The following is a 17,747-nucleotide window of genomic DNA, read 5'->3' on the forward strand; positions in this document are numbered from 1 at the left end:
ACGGTCAGAAGTACACGCTGGACACCGACGCGTGCGGACACCAAGTGGGCTGCGCCCTTTACAGGAGCAGCCCGACGGGTGTCGCCGACCGATCGGATACTGGAGCCGCGCGCTAACAGACGCGGAACGCAACTATACGACCACCGAGAAGGAATGCTTGGCCGTAGTGTGGAGCATTCTAACGCTACGGCCGTACCTGTACGGAAGCACGTTTAATCTCCGCACAGATCATGAGGCCCTGCGCTGGGTCCTCAATCTGGCGGACAGTTCCGGGCGGCTCGCACGCTGGCGCCTACGCTTGGCGGAGTACGACTACGACGTACAGTACCGCCCGGGCGTCAAGCACCAACTCGCGGACGGCGTCTCGCGCCTACGCACCGACGGCGGTGACACCGCTCCGGTCGATGACGAGGTCCCGTGCTTCGTTGTCCAGTCGCAGGAAGGCAGCGAGCCCCTCCTGGACAAGGTGCACTGGGACCCGACACAAGACCGTCCGGACGGATTTCACGCGCTCGCGGTAACTCCCGAGGAACGCGACGTGGCGCCCATCTCGGTTGAGGATTTCCTACGCGAGCAGGCGGACGACGCGTTCTGTCGCGTCGCTGCCGAAACGGTCGGAGAGCCTAATTCTAAGTTTGACGTCGACCGCTACGGTTTCCTTGTAAGGAAGTCCCCGCTCGATGGGACCCTACAACGCGTGGTACCGAATCGGTTACGCCCCCGGGTACTGTACCTTGCACACCATCCGAGGTTAGCCGGTCATCCGGGGGGAACGCGCATGTACTACACCCTGCGAAGGGAGTACTACTGGCCACATATGGCCAACGATGCGTTTGCGACCGTACGGAACTGTGCGTCGTGCGCTGCTACCCGCGGGACGCCTGTCAAGAACCAGAAGGATCTCAAGCTGTTCCCCGCTGCGGGCCCCATGGAGTTTGTCGCGATGGACCTCCTGGGCCCGCTGCCCAAGACCGCGCACGGGAACCAACACGTGCTGGTTATTACCGATCGGTTTTCCAAGCTTACGCGCAGCATACCGCTACGGGATACCACCGCTTCGGTCGTCGCTAATGCGTTCCTAGAAAACTGGGTCTACGTCTACGGAGCGCCGCGCTACGTGCTCACCTATAACGGTCCGCAGTTCGCTGCTAAATTCTTCGATGCGGTATGCGCCCTCCTGGGGGTGAGGCATTATCTCACGACGGCCTACCACCCCCAGACGAATGGGCAAACCGAACGGTTCAATCGCACGCTGGTGCAACGTCTCCGACATTACGTGGAGGAGCACCAGCGCGATTGGGACGACTACGTGCAACCGCTGACCTTCGCGTACAATACGCAGGTCCACCGGTCGACGGAGACCACTCCGTTCGACCTGGTGTTGACGCGGCCACCGTCTGGATTGATCCTTCCCGGAACTGTACCGCAGGGCGCGGGGACCCATCTAGAGGACCGGCGTACCCCGGTTCAGTACAAGAGGGCCACGCTGCGCAAGCTCCGCGACGCTCTCGACCGCGCACGGACGAAACTTACCGCTTCGCAAAAGCGGTACAAGGACAATTTGGACAAGAAGGTCCGATTTCGGCCGGTCGTCAAGGCGGGCGACTTCGTGTACGTGGACCGCCCGCCACGTCCGTTGACAAGCGTCGAGCGCCGCACGCGTGCGCGAAGTCCGACCGATACGGACGACCTCTCTGTCAAGCTTCTACCCAAGACAGAGGGTCCATTTCGCGTGCGCTCCGTTACGGACACCACGGTCCTGATCGAACAGGACGGCGTGGAGAATCGCGTGAGCATCGACCGCGTGACGAAGATGCCACGCGGGCCGGGGGATATCGTCACCCCCGCAGCGTCGACCGAATCGGAAGTCCCCGCAGCCGCCCCGAGCGCGGAGTACGTCGTTGACCGCATCGTCGGACACCGTACCGCGCGGGGCGGGATCCAGTACAAGGTCCGCTGGTATGGATATACCGCCTCCGACGACACCTATGAGCCCGCCGATGGGCTCCCGCAACCGTTTATCGATCGGTATTGGCGCACGCGCCAACGCGGAGAACCTACGCAGGCATAACGCGACGCTTCGCGGCTTCACACCGAACCGCTCGGACGCTCGTGTTCGCACGCGCACCGCTACAGGATCGAACCGACAAGGGGGCGACGTCCATCGATGGTTTCCGACCCAAAGCCGTCCGATTTGCGGGTTTCCAGTGTCGGTGCCATCGGCTCCGTCTCGCCCGCGCGCGTGCAATACCGTTCGCGGAACCGGGCTACGATTTTTATTTACCTTAGGAGGGGGGGAAGCGTAGCCCGAAGTACGATTTAATTGCGCAAGTTGGCGAGGAAGAAGAGCACCGATAATCGGTTTCGTTTAATCCGGGCAATGCCCCTACTGTACTACGTAAGGGAGGAGACGCTCGGCAAGCCGGTGTCTAGAAGTGGCGCGAGCGCTTCGCCGAGGGCGCCGGTTCGACGTCGTCGGGCGCGGGGCGCGAGGCTCCGACTGTCGAAGAAGACATCCGGGGCGCCGCCAGGCGTTGGCTCACCACCGCAAGGACGTCCTGTACGGAGCGCAACTTTGCGTGATGCTCGGCACGCTCGCGCGTCGCCGCGGCAGAGGATTCCTGTAACACCGCGACGGTCTTCTCGAGCTGCCGAACCCGGAGCATCCAATCGCGCGCCTGCAGTAGCGCCGCCTCGACCGAGGAGGGGGCGTCCGCCCCCTCAAAGGAGCAAGCGTACTGCAGCGCCGCGAGCGCGGCCTCCTCCCGGAGGCGCTCCGGGGGAACTCGACCGAGCGGTTGACTTGTGGGAGGTTTCGGCATCGTTGCTGGTCGCGATACGGTTTCGGCCCCGGTCACCGCGCTTATATGCTGAGTGACCGGGGGTGGGTCCGAAAATCCCGCCTCACCGACCGGACGCCTTAAGTCGCGCCGCTCCTGAGCGACCCCCTTTGGCGAGTCGCTCTGGATGGAGCCCACACGAGTGGACCCTCCGGGAGCGGGTAGCGCTGGCGTAGCGACAGGCGCCACCGTATCGGCAGCGATCGCGAGCGAGGACCCACCACCGTCATCGGCCGGTGCCTCGTAAAGGCCTTCCGCTTCAACGGTTCCGTATGCTGCGTCGTCGCCGACCGCGCCCGCTTCGTCGCTGACCCAAGGCGGCATGTCTAACGCGCAGCCGCGGGCCCAGCTGAACCATACGAAGCCCGGCCGGCCGGTCCAGTCCAGACTTGCCGTGAAGGTCAGTAGCTGTTCCGCGCGCGCCGCGTCGTACGCGGTACCGTCGAGGATTTCCTTGACGCCGACCGAACGGATGAGGGCAATCAGCCCCACCGAGAGGCGGAAGAGCACGCCGCGCTCACCGAGCGGCTCGTCTCGCCTCGCAGCCAACCGGGGGTCGGGGCACCTCGTGAAGAACGGCAACCCCTCGCGGGCAGCCCGAAGGAAGCACAACAACGCGAGCACCGCCCATTCGGACAAGACGATCGCGCGCACAAGCGTGCGCGCTTTCCGTTTCGGCTGACTCCGCTCGACCGCGTGGCAACCAATGCGCCGCGACGTAGGCCATCGCACTCGGCGTCGGCACGCAAAGGTGCTCCGGTGCCTCGAGGTCCGGCCAGTCCGGAGGGAGCGAAGGATACAGGCCTCGCCGCGCTGCGCTGGGCACCGAGAAAAACTCGGTGTTGTGCCACATATGGAAGAAGTCATCTGCACGGCGCCAGCGCAGCCGACTCTCCCGCGCAGCGTCCTCGCCCCACCGGCCGCGGTCCGCGATGCTGTACCAGTTGTCGAAAGGGCGCGGGAAGGCCACCAAGCGGATGTCCGGCACGACGCCATCGTAGCGCCTGTACCGACCGAATAGGTTGAGGAGCGTGACGTGGTACCGCTCCTCGCCACCGCACCGGACGTAGAGCAAGTCGCTGCCACCCGCGGCGGGTGTACGGCACGGCACGTGTCGCCATCGGGCCTGCCAAGCGCCCGCCCGATTCTGCTGCGCCACGCTACCCCGCCCGGACGGAGTCACGATGGCATGATTCGCAGGGACTGCCTGGAATCGCGCCGAGTCCAAGAGGCGGCGCCGCACGTATTCGTCGACCGTCATCGGGGGCTTGCGACCGGAAGCGCGTCGCCGGGCTCGCCGCCGCCGGTGGTCCATCGAGGACCCAGGCAGCAGCGACCGGACGGACTTGACGCCACTTCTCAGCCAATTCGGCGCGCTGGGGGTCGTGAAGGCCCGCCCGAGCGATAGCGCCGACCCCCGCTCGGCTCGCAACGAGAGCAGGACAGCCGGCGGTGCCAGCGTCTCGCGCACAGTACCGAAATCGGCTCTTGGCGACGCCGTGCCCGCGGCAGGCAGCGGCGACATGGGAGGCGGGGGTAGTACCGCGGGGTACGCCGGACCCGCCTCAACCGTCCTTGGAGCCACACCCTCGGAGGGCAGCGGCGAGGGCCAGGTCGGTCGTTCTTCTATCGGTGGCGCAGCGACCGGATCGGACGCATCAGCTCGCGAGCGCGTCGCGGGCTCGGCCAAATTGGTGGTCGACTCTGTTCCGCCGCGGCGAGCGCGCTGCGGCTGAAACGCGGGAGTCGACCCGGGTAACGCCGGAGCCCTCCCGGGGCTCGACGGCGCACCGATCGGAAGCGCGTCCACGGGGGTGTTGCTGTGGTCCATGGTCGGTCGTGGGAAGAGTTGGGATAAAGGAATGTCGTCGTCTGGGGAAGGAATGGAGGAGTGTTGGTGAAGTGTGGGGGAGTGCTGTGTTGGAGTTGGTGGTTCTGGGGGGTTCGCGTGGGAGGAGACAGAAGCCGCGCTATCCGAATCGGACGATATACCCGACTTATATACCGTCAGGTCGGTGAAGAGCCACGAGGCGTGCTCGTCCGCGCGAAGAGGCTTCCGTCCGGTCATCGCACGCACAGGTTGTGGAAGAGATCGAGGGGACCGCTGGGAAGAAAATGTGGTCGCCACGAGGATGTGGCGACAGATAAGGAAGGGGGTCTGTGGTACAACGACCGATCCGCGGTCGGTGTACAGTAGGAGCGGCCGCGCGCAGCGGGCACGGGGCACCGTGGCCCACGTGTAATACGTATGATTACCGAACGGGCGCAGCAAGTGACAGGTGTACGCTTGGGTACACGTGTAGTGTAAGGAACCGTGTGGGGATAATGCGCGCGCAGTGTAATGCAAGCGCGTAGTGTGAGGATCCGTGCGGTGGTGTAATGACGGCGCTAGATTTTCAATCGCGTACAGTACCTGGTCCACAGTAGGTGACAGGTACTGTATTGGACAGGTGTCCCGGGCGTCCCTCTGAGGGGTTAAGACCTGGACACCGTCCTCGCAGTAAACACGGGGGGCAGACTTGCCCCCCTCCCTTTCGCGCCTACGTACCGCCGTTTCGGTATTCTCTCGCGCGTTGGCTTCTAACCCGTTACCGGTCGTCTCCGATCTAGCACCTCGGGACGACTGCGCGTAACCGGCCAGTGTGCCACTCCCTTTTCGCAAGTCCGACCGTTCGGTAACCGCGCGCCGCGCGTCTCGCGTCGCGAGCTCCCTCGGCTCATCCTCCGAGCCTCTCGCCCGCTAGGGTTTGAGGAGAGTTGTACCACAAATACGTCTCGTTCGGCCTTGCCAATGGCTCTGATGATATGTGGCGGTGGGGGGGCTGCTTTGTGGTGAAGAAGACCTGGTTGCCTTGAAGTATGGCGTCATACTGTTTTGTGACAGCTTGTCCGGATAGGAGGATGTCATGTAGCCCTGGCAATGACATCGCAGCGGTGGTCAGCGGGTAGGGCGTGGTTGGTAGCTGGATGGTGCCGTCGCGTGACCCCCGGACACGAGCACCATTGGCCACAGTGACCATGCGGGTGGACGGGGTGGAGTCTATCATCGCTTTTTCGTCATGGAGGGGGACGAAGGTTTGCGATGCCGCAGTGTCGAATAGAAATCGACTTTGCGGTGTAGTGGGATACAAGGAGCCGGTGGCTGAAGCGCCGTTGGCATCAGATCCGGGCGCCGGGGCCCTGTTTATGTTCCCTAGGAGTTGCACAAGTGCCGCTAAGTCCACTTCCCGGTCATGGGTGCGACGGTTGTTGTTGCGGTGAGGCGGCTGGTGGACCCGTCCCGGGTCGTTACATTCGTGTGTGTAATGAGACTTGGCGTAGGGGTGCCATTAGCACTTCTTGGCAGCCTGCGTACCGCCGTGTCCACGTGGCGTCCTGCCGTGTTGGTGGGCGCTAATTGCGGCTGCGGCGGTGTGATTCTGCATCTTGTTGGACACCTTGCGCAGTATCTTCATCACATCTGTAAGCCTTACAGTAGCGTCTTCCTCAAACTGGTCAAAGATGTTTTCCAGTTTCGGTACGTCCTTAATGATGTGCATAATGCGTGCTAGGAATGCTGACGGCTTCGCGCAGTGGTGCTCCAGGGCGCTGGCGAGGATGGTTGTGTGAATGTCTTGGTGGCTTTTGACGAATTCCTGCGGGCCCAGGTCGTGGACATTGATCGACAGTCTTTTCGTGTTGAGTGTTTCGATGTATACGTCTTGGTTCGGGGCCATAGACTGCAGGAGGGTCCACGATGTGGACGCACTATCCTCGGAGACAAACCCTTCCAGTGAGGGGTCCACCGTCGCAGCCAAGAGGGTATTGAGGTTGCGATGATTGCTGTGCGTCAGCGAATCGGCCGTTTCCGGTGGGTCGGCTGTCAGTAGTTCGATGCACATGTAGTGCTTCGTCATCCGCCTGATGTGGCGCTTCCACTGATGGAAGTTACTGAGGTCGGCTGCTAGGATGGGAGATGTGACGACGGCTTTCCATGTTTCCGGTTGGCGGTCGGAGGTGAGGGACATCTCGGTAGGATGAGAGACGGGGTAGTCAGTGGGCGGAGGCGGCGGGGGAAGCGGTGGGCTTGTGTGCGCGAGCTGTGCGCTGCGCGTATCGGGGGATGTGGATTCGGAGGGCTCTTGTGCCGCGTTTCTGCACGGTGACTGGTGTGTCGCTGATGAGTTCCACGATGGGTGCGTCGGGGTTGTTGCGCTCGCTGCGGCGAGGACCGTCGCTTGGGGATCCGGCCAGCGTGGATTGAGTGGGGGGTGAAGGGAGGCTGACGGTGAAATTACTGGCCCATAACCTGTAGTGTCAAGCTTCCTTGGTCTGCTTTACTCTCGAGTCTCGCCGTCGTCGGCGGCTATATATACTCAGTTGTGATATGTTATGATACAGTGTTATCATGTTACTACAGGCATATGTAATTCAATCCTGCGTCTGCTTGCGGTATATCACCAGTAAATTCTACGCTGAAGCTTACGGAGGCGCTTTGGGGACTCAAGACGCAATACTTGTTAATTTTGCGGTTAATTCTTTGATATCTGTCCGGAATTTCCCTTTTGGGGAAGGTACAGCCTCTGCGAAGTTGGTCTAGTGTACACCATCTACAGTGCAGTATGTCGACGGAAAGCGCGCATTCTCGTACACGATGTCTCGGACGGTGAGCGAACATGCTCTCACACTCAGGGTGATCGTTTTTCTCGTCGTCCTCCGCTCAACTTCGACAGCTCCGCTTTTTAGCGAAAAAATTGTAAGAGTGAATGGTGTCACCGAGTTCAAAGGCCTCATCGCTCATGAATCGCTTTCTGTGGTTTTGTTTTTTCACCCAAGGTGCCCCCATTGCATTGCCTTTGCCCCGCACTACGAAGCGCTTGCCGGACTTGTGGCAGATTATAATCAAGGTGAAAACATAACAGACAGCAACCGCGTCGTTATTGCACAAGTTGATGCATCTAAGGCGAGCAATGAAATTTTGGTTTCCGTCCATGCCAGTGGATTTCCTACCATGAAATTGTTTGCTTCTGGGTACGCAATTTCTCAATACGAAGGCGCTCGCAAACCGGAAGCCATGTGGAAGTTCGTCCTTTCCACCCTTCACTCGCGCCTATCCCCAGCCTTTCGTTTGATTGAATCGCGTTCTGAACTGGAAGACTTCCTGGAACAGAGTCATCATCAAACTAGAATTATCAGCTTGTTCCACCCACGCGTCCAACTAAGCTCAATATATCCACGTCATGTTCATGTGTCCGCCGAAGCCTGGAGAGAAACGACTAGAGAAATGCGAGATGGAGCAGCTTTGCCCGTGGCATTCGCAGCTGTTTCGGATCCATCTATGTTATTACCTACGAACTACGAGAAGCTGGATTCCTATCATTCGAAAGTGCATGTTTTGTCCTCGCCTGCCCTTGCGGGAGCTCCTCAGGGAGCTGACTTTTGGGAAAATGTGGAATGGTGGTTCCCAGAGCTGAAGGAGTCGGATTCTATGGAGACATTCATGCACGTCCTCGCCGTGGATCACCGGGACTTTACTTCACTTGACATATCTATGGGAAGGTATATCTTATCAAGCAGGCGACCAATGGCGATTGTCTTCAGTTATAACGTGCCGTCAGATAATGACCGCCAGTTTTTGCGGCTTGCGGCTGAACAGAATTTCAAACCGCGGTTTCTCTCTCTTTTTGCGAATCTGTCAGAACACAGGGCGTTTGCTGAACATATTGGCGTACTTGACTCAGGTGACACAGAAAATGTATCGCAGAAATCGATATACACGTTGTATAGGGAGAGCAGTTTGTACCCGCACGTGTCGCAGTTCGATGATTCCGGGAATGTATCACAGTCAGAGTGGTTCAAAAGGGAAGCGAAAACTTTTGCCCAAAATCATGTTCAAACCGTACCCGGGGAGGTCTTCGAGCTAAGCGAAGATGACTGGAAGTCCTTGTTCGAGTACGATGGTCGAGGGGTTCTGCTCGAGTTGTATCACTCTGATTGCGCTTCCTGCAAGCGGCCGTCGAGTGTTTTTTCCAAAGCGGCAAGATTGCTGACTTCTCATTCTGGAGCCGTCGTTGTGGCACGGTTCAATCTGGAGACGTTCTCACTTCCACCATCCCCAAGTCTGCCGCCTGTCGATGATGTTCCCGTGATCGTCTACGTTCCAGCGGGCGGAGAGGCTGTGAAGTTTGAGGGGGCCCGTGCTCCGACCGCAATCGCCTGGTTCGGCAGAACTCAATCTGGCACAGATCAGATTCCACTGCATAGGCTGCAATGGTCAGACATGCTGGCTTCGTTGATGTTCTATTTTGGTTTAATTTCGGCGATAATTGGAGGTGTGCTTTGGCGAAAAGCAGGCAAGAAGAACGAACATGTAACATAGTGGGCGCGCCCAACACGTACGTCGGCACGCGGTACAAATATGAGACTCAGCAACTATGACAATTTATTCTCTGTTTTGGAAGGTGTTCTGCTAGGGAGTGGCTCAACACATTGTAAACAGCATTCGACAGGTAGGAAGTAGGGTCAACGAACGTCATGACGTTTGTTCCGTATTGCACCTGGATTCAATTAGCCAGCAATACCGCGGAGGAAAGCGACTGATACATTTGACTGTGGGCTTAAAACCCGACGGTGTCCTGCCAGGCTGAAAGACTGGCCACCGAGGCTCTGTGGGCCTTGTAGGCTTGATCTTGATTCTTTTGGACGCAGGCGGCGTCAAGGCGCTCGATGTCTGTCTTGAAATTCTGGTAGGCCTTGACGGCCTTCGCAGCCTGTTTCGGATCGGAGATGCCGCTGTTGACCGTAATTTGAGTCTTTCGCAGATCATTTTGAAGTCGAAGCTGACCTCTGATGTCGTCCCAGCTCTTGATTTTGATGGAATCAACCGAGCCTTCAAGCCTGTCCTTTGAATCAGTCACAATTCTCTTAAACACATCTACCTCGGCGTCGCCAAACGTTTTGTAAAGAACCTTGCCACTTGTCTGCACACCCGCGGTGAAAGGTGACGAGGCTCCACCAACGCCGAAGATGGAAATCTTTGGGGAGTCGCCGCTCTTCGCAGATGCGGCCAGTGGGGAGAAAACGGCCCCAGTAACTAAGGCAGCGGCGGCAGCTAGCGCATTTCGCCGCGACATCGGAGATGCGGCGGACATGGTAACTGCGGTAGTAGACGGAGTGGGGCACTTAAACGAGTTACGTGCAAAGGACGAGTGCGACGAGACTGCTGGGGAAGCAGCAAAAGCTGGAGCCATTTTGGATGTGTTGGTAGAGATTGTGTCGGAAATGGCGAAGGTGAGGGATTTGGTGAAGATAGATGCGGGCAAACGGGCGTTTGGGAAGTTAAGCCTGATGAGGAGGCAATGCACTGGATGAACTGTGGATGGGAGGAGCATGCGTGAGGGGAGCGTTGCACAGTGATCATACGTGCATCTCCGCATGAGCTCGAAGGCGCGTTTTGTGCTGCCTGGCACCAGCTCCAGTGACGCAAAAAATCTCAGAAAGAGATCAACCAACCCTAGAGAACGATCAGCGCCATCTCTTCTTTACATCCCAGAGCCGATCCCAACATCGGATCATGAAGCCTTGGCTTCTCCTCCAATAGGGCCGCTATCATGTTAAGGCTCCCAGAATGACCTGTGGAAAAGGTGTGCACTGTAGAGATTATTGTGCTCAGAATCTGAAGTTCAGATGAACATTCTGAGGCAAGACTATTTTTAAACAGACTTTAAAAAGTCAGCTGTGCTACTGAGACGGCTGATCGCTGGCTGGGCCATATTTCTTGACTCTTTGCGCATCTCCCACGCCTCATAACGCTTCTGCAGTCCTGCTCAATTCATCGATGGATCAGGACTTGTTACATTGGTCGCTCAGAAAGCACCGCCCTTCCTTGCCCAGACTAGCTGCCGCCTTCCTCGCCGCAACATCCGTTCCCACACGAAAACCCACCTCAATTCCCCGCCTCTGCAGACAAACGCCAACTTGTCTCGCCGCCGATGCGACAAGGCGCCGTATTCTGCAGCTAGCATCCGTTGCGCTGGCTACCACCGTTCTCCCGACGCCTGCACGATCTGAGAGCACATATGAGAAAAAAGTCCGCAAAAATGTAGCGAGGGTATCTTTGGGTCGCGCCAAAGCACAGGATCTCAAGATTGTCGCATCCAGCTGGAAGGAAGATATGAGCGAGGACGACCAGCTGTATGTGCTCCGCTTCATCCCAATTTGGCTGGAGCCTGCTCGTCTCGCGATGGCAGCGGTCGGCACGCAGGAGAATGTTGATATAGGGGATGCGGCTTTGCTAAAGAACAAAGCGGCTGAGTCGATGGGCCATTTGCTGGAACTACGTGCGGAGGCAAAGGGGAGGAAGAAAGCTGGGGTGCTCAGGGAACTTGACGAGTGGTTGGAAACGTTGGACGACTTTCTCAAGTTGCAAGGGGTTAGGCGTTTCGTGTTGTAATTATAAATAGATTCTCGCGAATAACGTTTTCAACTCACCATAGGTGGATAAGGGGCAGAAAATGGACAGACATTCCAGCGAAAAGTGCGCCTTGATGATGACGGGGAACAATGGTGTTTTACATATCCTCATCGCAAGAGCCGGCAAAGTTTGAAGTAACGCCGCCGATACCAGATGCGCTGGTCCTCGGATTTCCTCAGTCCGCAGCCTAGGTACTGAACGATCTACTGCCGAGTACTCGTCCCACGATGTAGAACGCGTAGATTTCAGCCGCGCGAGCAGCTCCAACACCGATGTCGTTAATCGTGAAGTCTCTGGACATGATCTTGGCTCGAAGGGAAGCCCATTCCTTGGATGCATCAGCGAATCGGGCTGGCATGGAGTCAAGCGTGGTGTAGAGGTATTGCGATCGCAGTTTGGAAGTTGTCTCCCATGCCTCTGGCGTGCTCCCCTTGACGACCATGTTTGCCGAACGTTTTGCGATCTCCTTCATCATTGATGCCATTTTTGTGATCCCTCGAAGCAATATCGTGGCAGATGAAAACGACGAGCGGTCCGTTGGTAGGGGGCAGGTCGAAGAATGTGATTGAGAAGCGAGCGTGTGGAGAGCTGGATGTGAGTGGGTCGCAATAGCGTCTCTGGCGTGAGTCGAAAACCCACGACCCGTTTGGTTGGTGTGCATCGACTGGGACCTGGGGAATTGAATGGATAATACGTTGGGGCCATGGAAATTTCCATAAAACAAAAAACGGGAGGTCTCCCTTTTTGTCCCATCTTCTCCACATGTGACACGTGTACAGGCATTGCAGACTTCACCTTCCGAAGTTGGCAAAAAATACGACAAGCATACTTGTAGGCGTTATGTTCGTCAAGGAGCCGGGGAGTCACCCTGACGATGAGCACCAAAACCGTTCAGAACTATTGCGTTTGGCTGTCTTTGGCAACGGGAAGTACCGCTGATGTGCATATTTAGTAATTCGGTCTCAATATGCTGCTCATAAATCGGCATGAAACGGCTTAAAGCACTGTCCAAGTCATGGCAAACGTTTCAGAGCTGGCTATCGACCGTACTCTATCTTCACATTTGATCGTTTTTGTAACCAATTTGGAGGACGTTGGGTTTCCTCCAGTGTATTGAAGCAGAAGCCGAACGACGTTTCAAGAAGGGCTGACTTGCCGTTGAACAGAAAGGCCATGGCAAATAGAAATTCTCTGAATAAATTGAGTACTTCACACAAACGATGTCTGTTCCTCTTCACAATCATTCGATGTCCCACGTAAATATTCTATCTTCATCCAACTTTCACCCTCAAGGCAAATGAACGTGGTCGAAAAGCAATTTGGAGGGGAACCAATCAAAATCCCTTCTCCTCATCGTCAATGCAAGGAGGTGTTAGACTCGTCAGGCTTGTCGGATGCACTCGTGGAGCAAGTGAGTGCCTTGTGCTATATCGCGTCAAACAATCCGGTAACGCAGAACTTTATTGAAACAGCGCTGAGGAATGTAGTTGCCAAAGCAATGCAAGTGAGGGATTATGATAAAACTTTTCCATTAGACAGAGCAACTGGGAAAATCAATCTTGAGGGAATGGATGGATTTGAAGATTGGTGTCACGATGACATGGAGATAACGAATTGCTTCGTAACATGTCCTAGGCAAGATGCAGCATTAAGCTACATAATTGAGGCATGCGATGATCCGGTCCCTATGAAGAAACAAGCTGCAGAATACTGCAAACCCGTGATGTTATCACCAATGGAGGTTCAAATGATTGAAGCTGTCACTCTCAATGAATCAAGCAGCTCTTCTGGATTTGAAGACGATGCGGGTTCTCTTGTCCTAGATATGAAATCTCCGTCTTTTACAGAGGATTTGAAAAGGTTTCGTTCTGAGCTTGGCAGTGGGCTCCGTTTAAGCCCAGTGGCGAAAGAAAACTGGTGCAGTACTGCAGAGCTGAAAGATATTTGTTAGATGCACGGCAGCCTTCTATTCATGGGCAGAATGATACTGTGTGTTACCCTGAAGAGTAAACGCCCTTTAGGGCGGGAGTGTTACGTTCTGAGGAAAAGATATGACTGGCGGTGCGAAGCAGAAAACGCTTTCGTAAATAGTACCCTTAAAGGGTACCTTAGGGTGACCCCACCGCGCCTTGCCCAAAATCGCAAAAAGCAGACAGTTGTCCTCCGGTAATTGGATCTACTATCTTTTAATCAAGCCGCGCTTTGGGGGAGGTGGTGATTCAGAGATGAACCCCACCGCGCCTGTAACACGATACATCTATTCATATTCAGGGTCACCCCAATTAGGCTACAAGTATGTCGTAGAAATACATTTGGCGCAAAGAAGCAAGCTAATGCACGCGTCTGTTCCACAATTGGCGGCAACTTTTGCTCGTCACTTGCCCGCTCTCCATAATATGTAGGCTCCTGTTTGGGAATTATCAACTCGGCAAGTACACCACGCTTTCAATTCGCGGCGTTCTCAGACACTGCGCTCTCAGCAACGCACAGGGCAAGATTCTCCTCGTCTGACCACCCCAGTCCCTTACCCTTTTTCCTCACTCTTAATGCCGAGTCATCAGTCCTAGTAACCACCTCAGCCATTGCCTGCACTTCTCAGAAGACGAGAAGGAGGGAGAAGATGGGAAATGTCCACGAGCGAAGGCTGCACAACACTCCTTTTTGCGTCCCACACTATTGATGGGACTTCAGTCAAAACAGCCCCAAAGCCATTTGGAAGAGCTTTGGTAGAGCTGTAAGCACATGAAATTCAGATGTTTTCTGTACCGTTACTATAGAACGAAGCTCGCCCAAACGGCGCTTTGGACAAAAATCTCGACCAAATAATTTTGGTTTGGAAAAGAATCCTTCCCAAATTCTAAACTTTAGGACAAATGGTGGCGCGGTGGGGTTCAAAATTTCTTCCATCGGTCCGAACTTTAGTCCATCGGTCCAAACTTTAGTGGTTGGAATTTTAGGACAGAAATTTTGTTGGCGGTGGGGTCACCCATAGGAGATGTGAATCAAGAGCAATACAGTAATTTACAGTATATAGGACTTCGAAAGACCTCAGCGTCAGCCCCAGGGGCTGGTCTGGATACGAATATTGTCTGCTACTGTGCAGAGTTGACGCAGGAAAGCCTCGGAGATTAGGTTGGACAACATGAACTCCCTGCTTGTACACGAAAGTTTCGATGTGATTCCCTTCAAAACACGATTCTTTCAATGAAACCATCTTGTCCTTTCTCAACTACTGTACAGTAATAATAAAGCGCTACAGAGTGTGGTCCTGCTCCGAGCTAAGGACCACAGCGGCTTCCGCCAATCATCACGTAGCTGGTGGAATGTACGTCTGCCGACACTCACCGACATTATTTTTGAAAATTTGAGTATGTCCACGTGTGCGTTTTTGGGGGGAAATCAAGCAGTTCAAAATCTTCCTTGCATTTGATACGGTGATGCGCAACCTCGCCGCAACAAGGCCAGCGCTTCCTGTGCGGACCGGTTTCCACAAGAGGCTCTCGGCGCGGACAAAGGCTTGCATCTGGGCTTGGTTTGACTTGTCGTACAAAGTTTATGTTAACTGCGAGTAAAGCTTGAAGCCACGTTTGGTCGTCCTCATCGACATGCCACGACCACTCGACACGCCGGCACGCGCCGCAAAGGCACGCAGGCCGCAGACTCGTGAATGGCGTCGTCTCCTTTCTGAGGCTGCAGCACAGGATGAGTCGGCAATTGTTATCCGACAGAAGCTTCGCATGCACCTGGACGCTGCCGACCGCTTGGCGTCTAAACTACAGGTTCCAGCCCAGCCATCGCAAGTCATCACGCAAGCTCACCCATTACAGACTCTGGATTCTTTGGAAAACGATTGGAACGAGAGAGTGCAAGCCCTACAATCCCTCTGCGAAAATCCCAGTAAGTTTAATATCGAACCGCTCGCAACATGGCTTTCCAAACAGCTCGGGGACCTTCGCTCAAAAGTTGTGGTCAGCGCTTCCGAAGCCATTGCATGTGTTGCATCTAGGCGACTCTTCTCGGCAGAACAAGCTGCTGAAGTTTTCTGTAGTGCCGCTGCAGGCGTCAGCGTTTCGAAAAAGGTTATGGCCGAGGCTCGCCGTACGGCTGCAAAAGCTGTCATTGAAGGACACTCGGAGGGTCTTCTCTTTGATACTATCGCAGGCGTAGCGAAAGACTCTCGCCATCCAGCAGCAAGACGACTTGCCCTCGACACACTAGCCACTGCTACTGAGAAGATCGGCGCATGCACATATATTTCGGATCAAGTCGCTAGTGCGCTAACGGTGGGTGCAGTGGATCGTGCTCCAGTTGTACGGGAAGGTGCCCTAGAGCTTGCGAATACGTTCAGGAAAGTTTTTGGAGGCAAAAACTGGGACAAAGTAAAAAGTTCCCTACCAAAGGAAGTCGTGACGCGATTAGAAGCCAAACGTAGTTCCGGGAAGAAAGGGACCGGAATCAAGGCGGGGAGCGTTATGAAGCCAAAAGGCTTGGCTGCAAGGAAGGGGAACCCTTCCATGAGGGAACTGATACGTCAACGGCGGGAGGCCATGAAGAAGGACGTCTTGCAAAACGCTTGCAGTGGGCAGGACGTAAAGGGGACCTCTGAGGACAGTAAGGTTGAGAGCCAGGCGGAGCCACCGAAAAAGGTTGCCCCCGTCAAACCAGGGAAGGAAAATGTGCCGGGGGAAGGGGTGCATGCGGCCCCTGGTCATTGCAAATAAAGAATCCGCCCCGTGATGTTACTAAAAGATGAACGCGGACGCCAATTGCTTGAGGAGACCCTGCCGCGTCCAGCTACTGAGGGTTCGGTCACATCGAGGATACCCATGTGGTATTTGTAGCCTCAGAAGCAAGCAAGCCCCTACGTAAATGCGTCGGCGACCTCTACGACACATTCTCCAACCGAGCCACCTTTGAGCATTTTCTCCGCAATTTTCGTATGCGTGAGGTGGTATCGTTCTAGAATTTCGTTTGCATGCGCGAGCGCCGTTTGTATTCTATCATGTGACCGTACGAGTTCATCCTCGCTTTCGGTGGTTCCTCGCTTCCGTCTCGCGCGAGTGACAGCTCGAAGTAAGGCGCGGGCGCCCTTCAAGTTGGAATCTATAAGCTTGCCATCTTGGGCGTCCTCGAAAGCGACGCCAGCCACCAGCCAGACCAAGTAGATGTCCATTTCGGCATCGGACATGTCGTCAACGATCTGGATGTCGGAGCTGCTCCCTTCACCGTGGCGCGATGAATGAAACTTAATGATCTGCTTGGGATCCGGCCTGAAGCACATCCACGGCAGTCCCAAGACATAGGCGACAAGGAAATGCGCGGCATCAACGCGGGCGGTCCTTACGGGATCGTCAGCGAAAATGCGGGCAAGCCCCGCGGAAATCCTTTGCCATGTAGAGGCCGCTGCTGCATACCTGTCAAACAACAAAGCGGTAAACAGCAATAACAGGACTGAAGTAGCTTCATCGGCAGAGTGGTGAACCAGCGGGGGTTCAAGAAGCTCTGCTGAAACGGCGCCAGTGACGAGGACGAGAAACGAGACGGCGAGGGAAAGATCAGCTGGTCGTTCTGGGTCAATTGGGTGGGGGTCTGGATGGGTCGCGGACGGGAGGGTGTGGGAGGCGTACCCCGGCGGGGCGGCTGTACGCAGCAGGGAGGCGAGGGCGTTCGGGGCAAGGACAGCGGAGTCGACGATGGTGGAGAGGGCTTGCGGGTCGAGGGATACTTTAGCAGTGGACATTTCCTGGAGCAGGCGGATGGCGGCAGGGTAGTCGCGGCGGCGGGCCAGAGCTTCGGCCACGGCGTTCAGCTTCACGGAGGGGGACACATCGTCGAGGGCGCTCGCGGGATCCGAGGATTGGAGATTACAGACGACTCGGACGGCGGTTGGGCGAGGTATTCGGAGATGAGATGGGAGAAGTGGTGAGGTGAAGGAGAGCATTGCGGGCGTGTGGAGAAGAGGAGGGGTGAGACAGGAGGAGCGAGAAAGAGAGCGGGGTTTCGGTTACTTGATTGTACCCTTGGGTGCTGTACAGGACAATAAGGTTGAATCGATTTGGCTTACATAACTACCTACCGCCTTGTGCCGTACGTGCTTTGTACAATATCTGAAATGGGCATGTAAGGGATATAATGTCTAGTCCAATAGGGAGAGGTTCGATGTCGAATAGAACAAAGATGGCGGAGGGGGGACAGGTGTTCCGGCTGTCGCGTTGGGCTAGCGTGGCGTGTTCGAAAAGCGCGCAAACCACACCCACCCGGCACCCCGCCGTCCAATAGGCATGTATAAATCCTCTTTCTCCCTACTTTACAGAGGCGGATCAAACCCTTTCTCGCGTCACACCACTACCATTCCCCCCCCCGCCACGGCCAACCCGTTTTCCCTCCTTTTCCCTTTCCCTGTCCTTCGCCCGCCTCCTCCTATCCGCCGATGTCCGTCACGTGAATTCCCCCCT

The 17,747-nt window shown here is 56.0% G+C and overlaps 7 protein-coding genes; 4 read left to right on the forward strand and 3 right to left on the reverse strand.

Annotated features, from left to right (window-relative positions):
* Window positions 1-7,473: 7,473 nt before the first annotated feature.
* CHC_T00001102001 (hypothetical protein) lies at window positions 7,474-9,198 on the forward strand. Its single transcript, XM_005718329.1, has one exon. The coding sequence runs from the start codon at window positions 7,474-7,476 to the stop codon at window positions 9,196-9,198; it is 1,725 nt and encodes a 574-aa protein (XP_005718386.1).
* A 45-nt stretch (window positions 9,199-9,243) lies between these two features.
* On the reverse strand, window positions 9,244-10,255 carry CHC_T00001103001 (hypothetical protein). XM_005718330.1 is given in 2 exon segments: window positions 9,244-9,436; window positions 9,437-10,255. The coding sequence occupies 1 exon segment, from the start codon at window positions 10,253-10,255 to the stop codon at window positions 9,437-9,439; it is 819 nt and encodes a 272-aa protein (XP_005718387.1). The 3' UTR covers window positions 9,244-9,436.
* Window positions 10,256-10,656: 401 nt separating this feature from the next.
* Window positions 10,657-11,355, forward strand: CHC_T00001104001 (hypothetical protein). XM_005718331.1 is given in 2 exon segments: window positions 10,657-11,271; window positions 11,272-11,355. The coding sequence occupies 1 exon segment, from the start codon at window positions 10,657-10,659 to the stop codon at window positions 11,269-11,271; it is 615 nt and encodes a 204-aa protein (XP_005718388.1). The 3' UTR covers window positions 11,272-11,355.
* Window positions 11,356-11,369: 14 nt separating this feature from the next.
* CHC_T00001105001 (hypothetical protein) lies at window positions 11,370-11,953 on the reverse strand. XM_005718332.1 is given in 2 exon segments: window positions 11,370-11,479; window positions 11,480-11,953. 1 exon segment carries the CDS (start codon window positions 11,951-11,953, stop codon window positions 11,480-11,482), a length of 474 nt encoding a protein of 157 aa, XP_005718389.1. The 3' UTR covers window positions 11,370-11,479.
* A 1,320-nt stretch (window positions 11,954-13,273) lies between these two features.
* Window positions 13,274-13,621, forward strand: CHC_T00001106001 (hypothetical protein). XM_005718333.1 is given in 2 exon segments: window positions 13,274-13,462; window positions 13,463-13,621. 1 exon segment carries the CDS (start codon window positions 13,274-13,276, stop codon window positions 13,460-13,462), a length of 189 nt encoding a protein of 62 aa, XP_005718390.1. The 3' UTR covers window positions 13,463-13,621.
* A 2,532-nt stretch (window positions 13,622-16,153) lies between these two features.
* CHC_T00001107001 (hypothetical protein) lies at window positions 16,154-17,233 on the reverse strand. The gene has a single exon (XM_005718334.1). It carries the CDS (start codon window positions 17,231-17,233, stop codon window positions 16,154-16,156), a length of 1,080 nt encoding a protein of 359 aa, XP_005718391.1.
* A 340-nt stretch (window positions 17,234-17,573) lies between these two features.
* The window catches only part of CHC_T00001108001 (hypothetical protein), a 1,760-nt gene continuing 1,586 nt past the window's right edge, over window positions 17,574-17,747 (forward strand). Inside the window, exon 1 of the mRNA XM_005718335.1 lies at window positions 17,574-17,747. This exon is cut by the window's right edge and continues 147 nt beyond it. Within this exon, the coding sequence (XP_005718392.1) occupies window positions 17,574-17,747 (174 nt within the window).

This window comes from Chondrus crispus, genomic scaffold (genome assembly GCF_000350225.1).
Source record: "Chondrus crispus Stackhouse genomic scaffold, scaffold_396, whole genome shotgun sequence".
Classification (NCBI taxonomy): domain Eukaryota; phylum Rhodophyta; class Florideophyceae; order Gigartinales; family Gigartinaceae; genus Chondrus; species Chondrus crispus.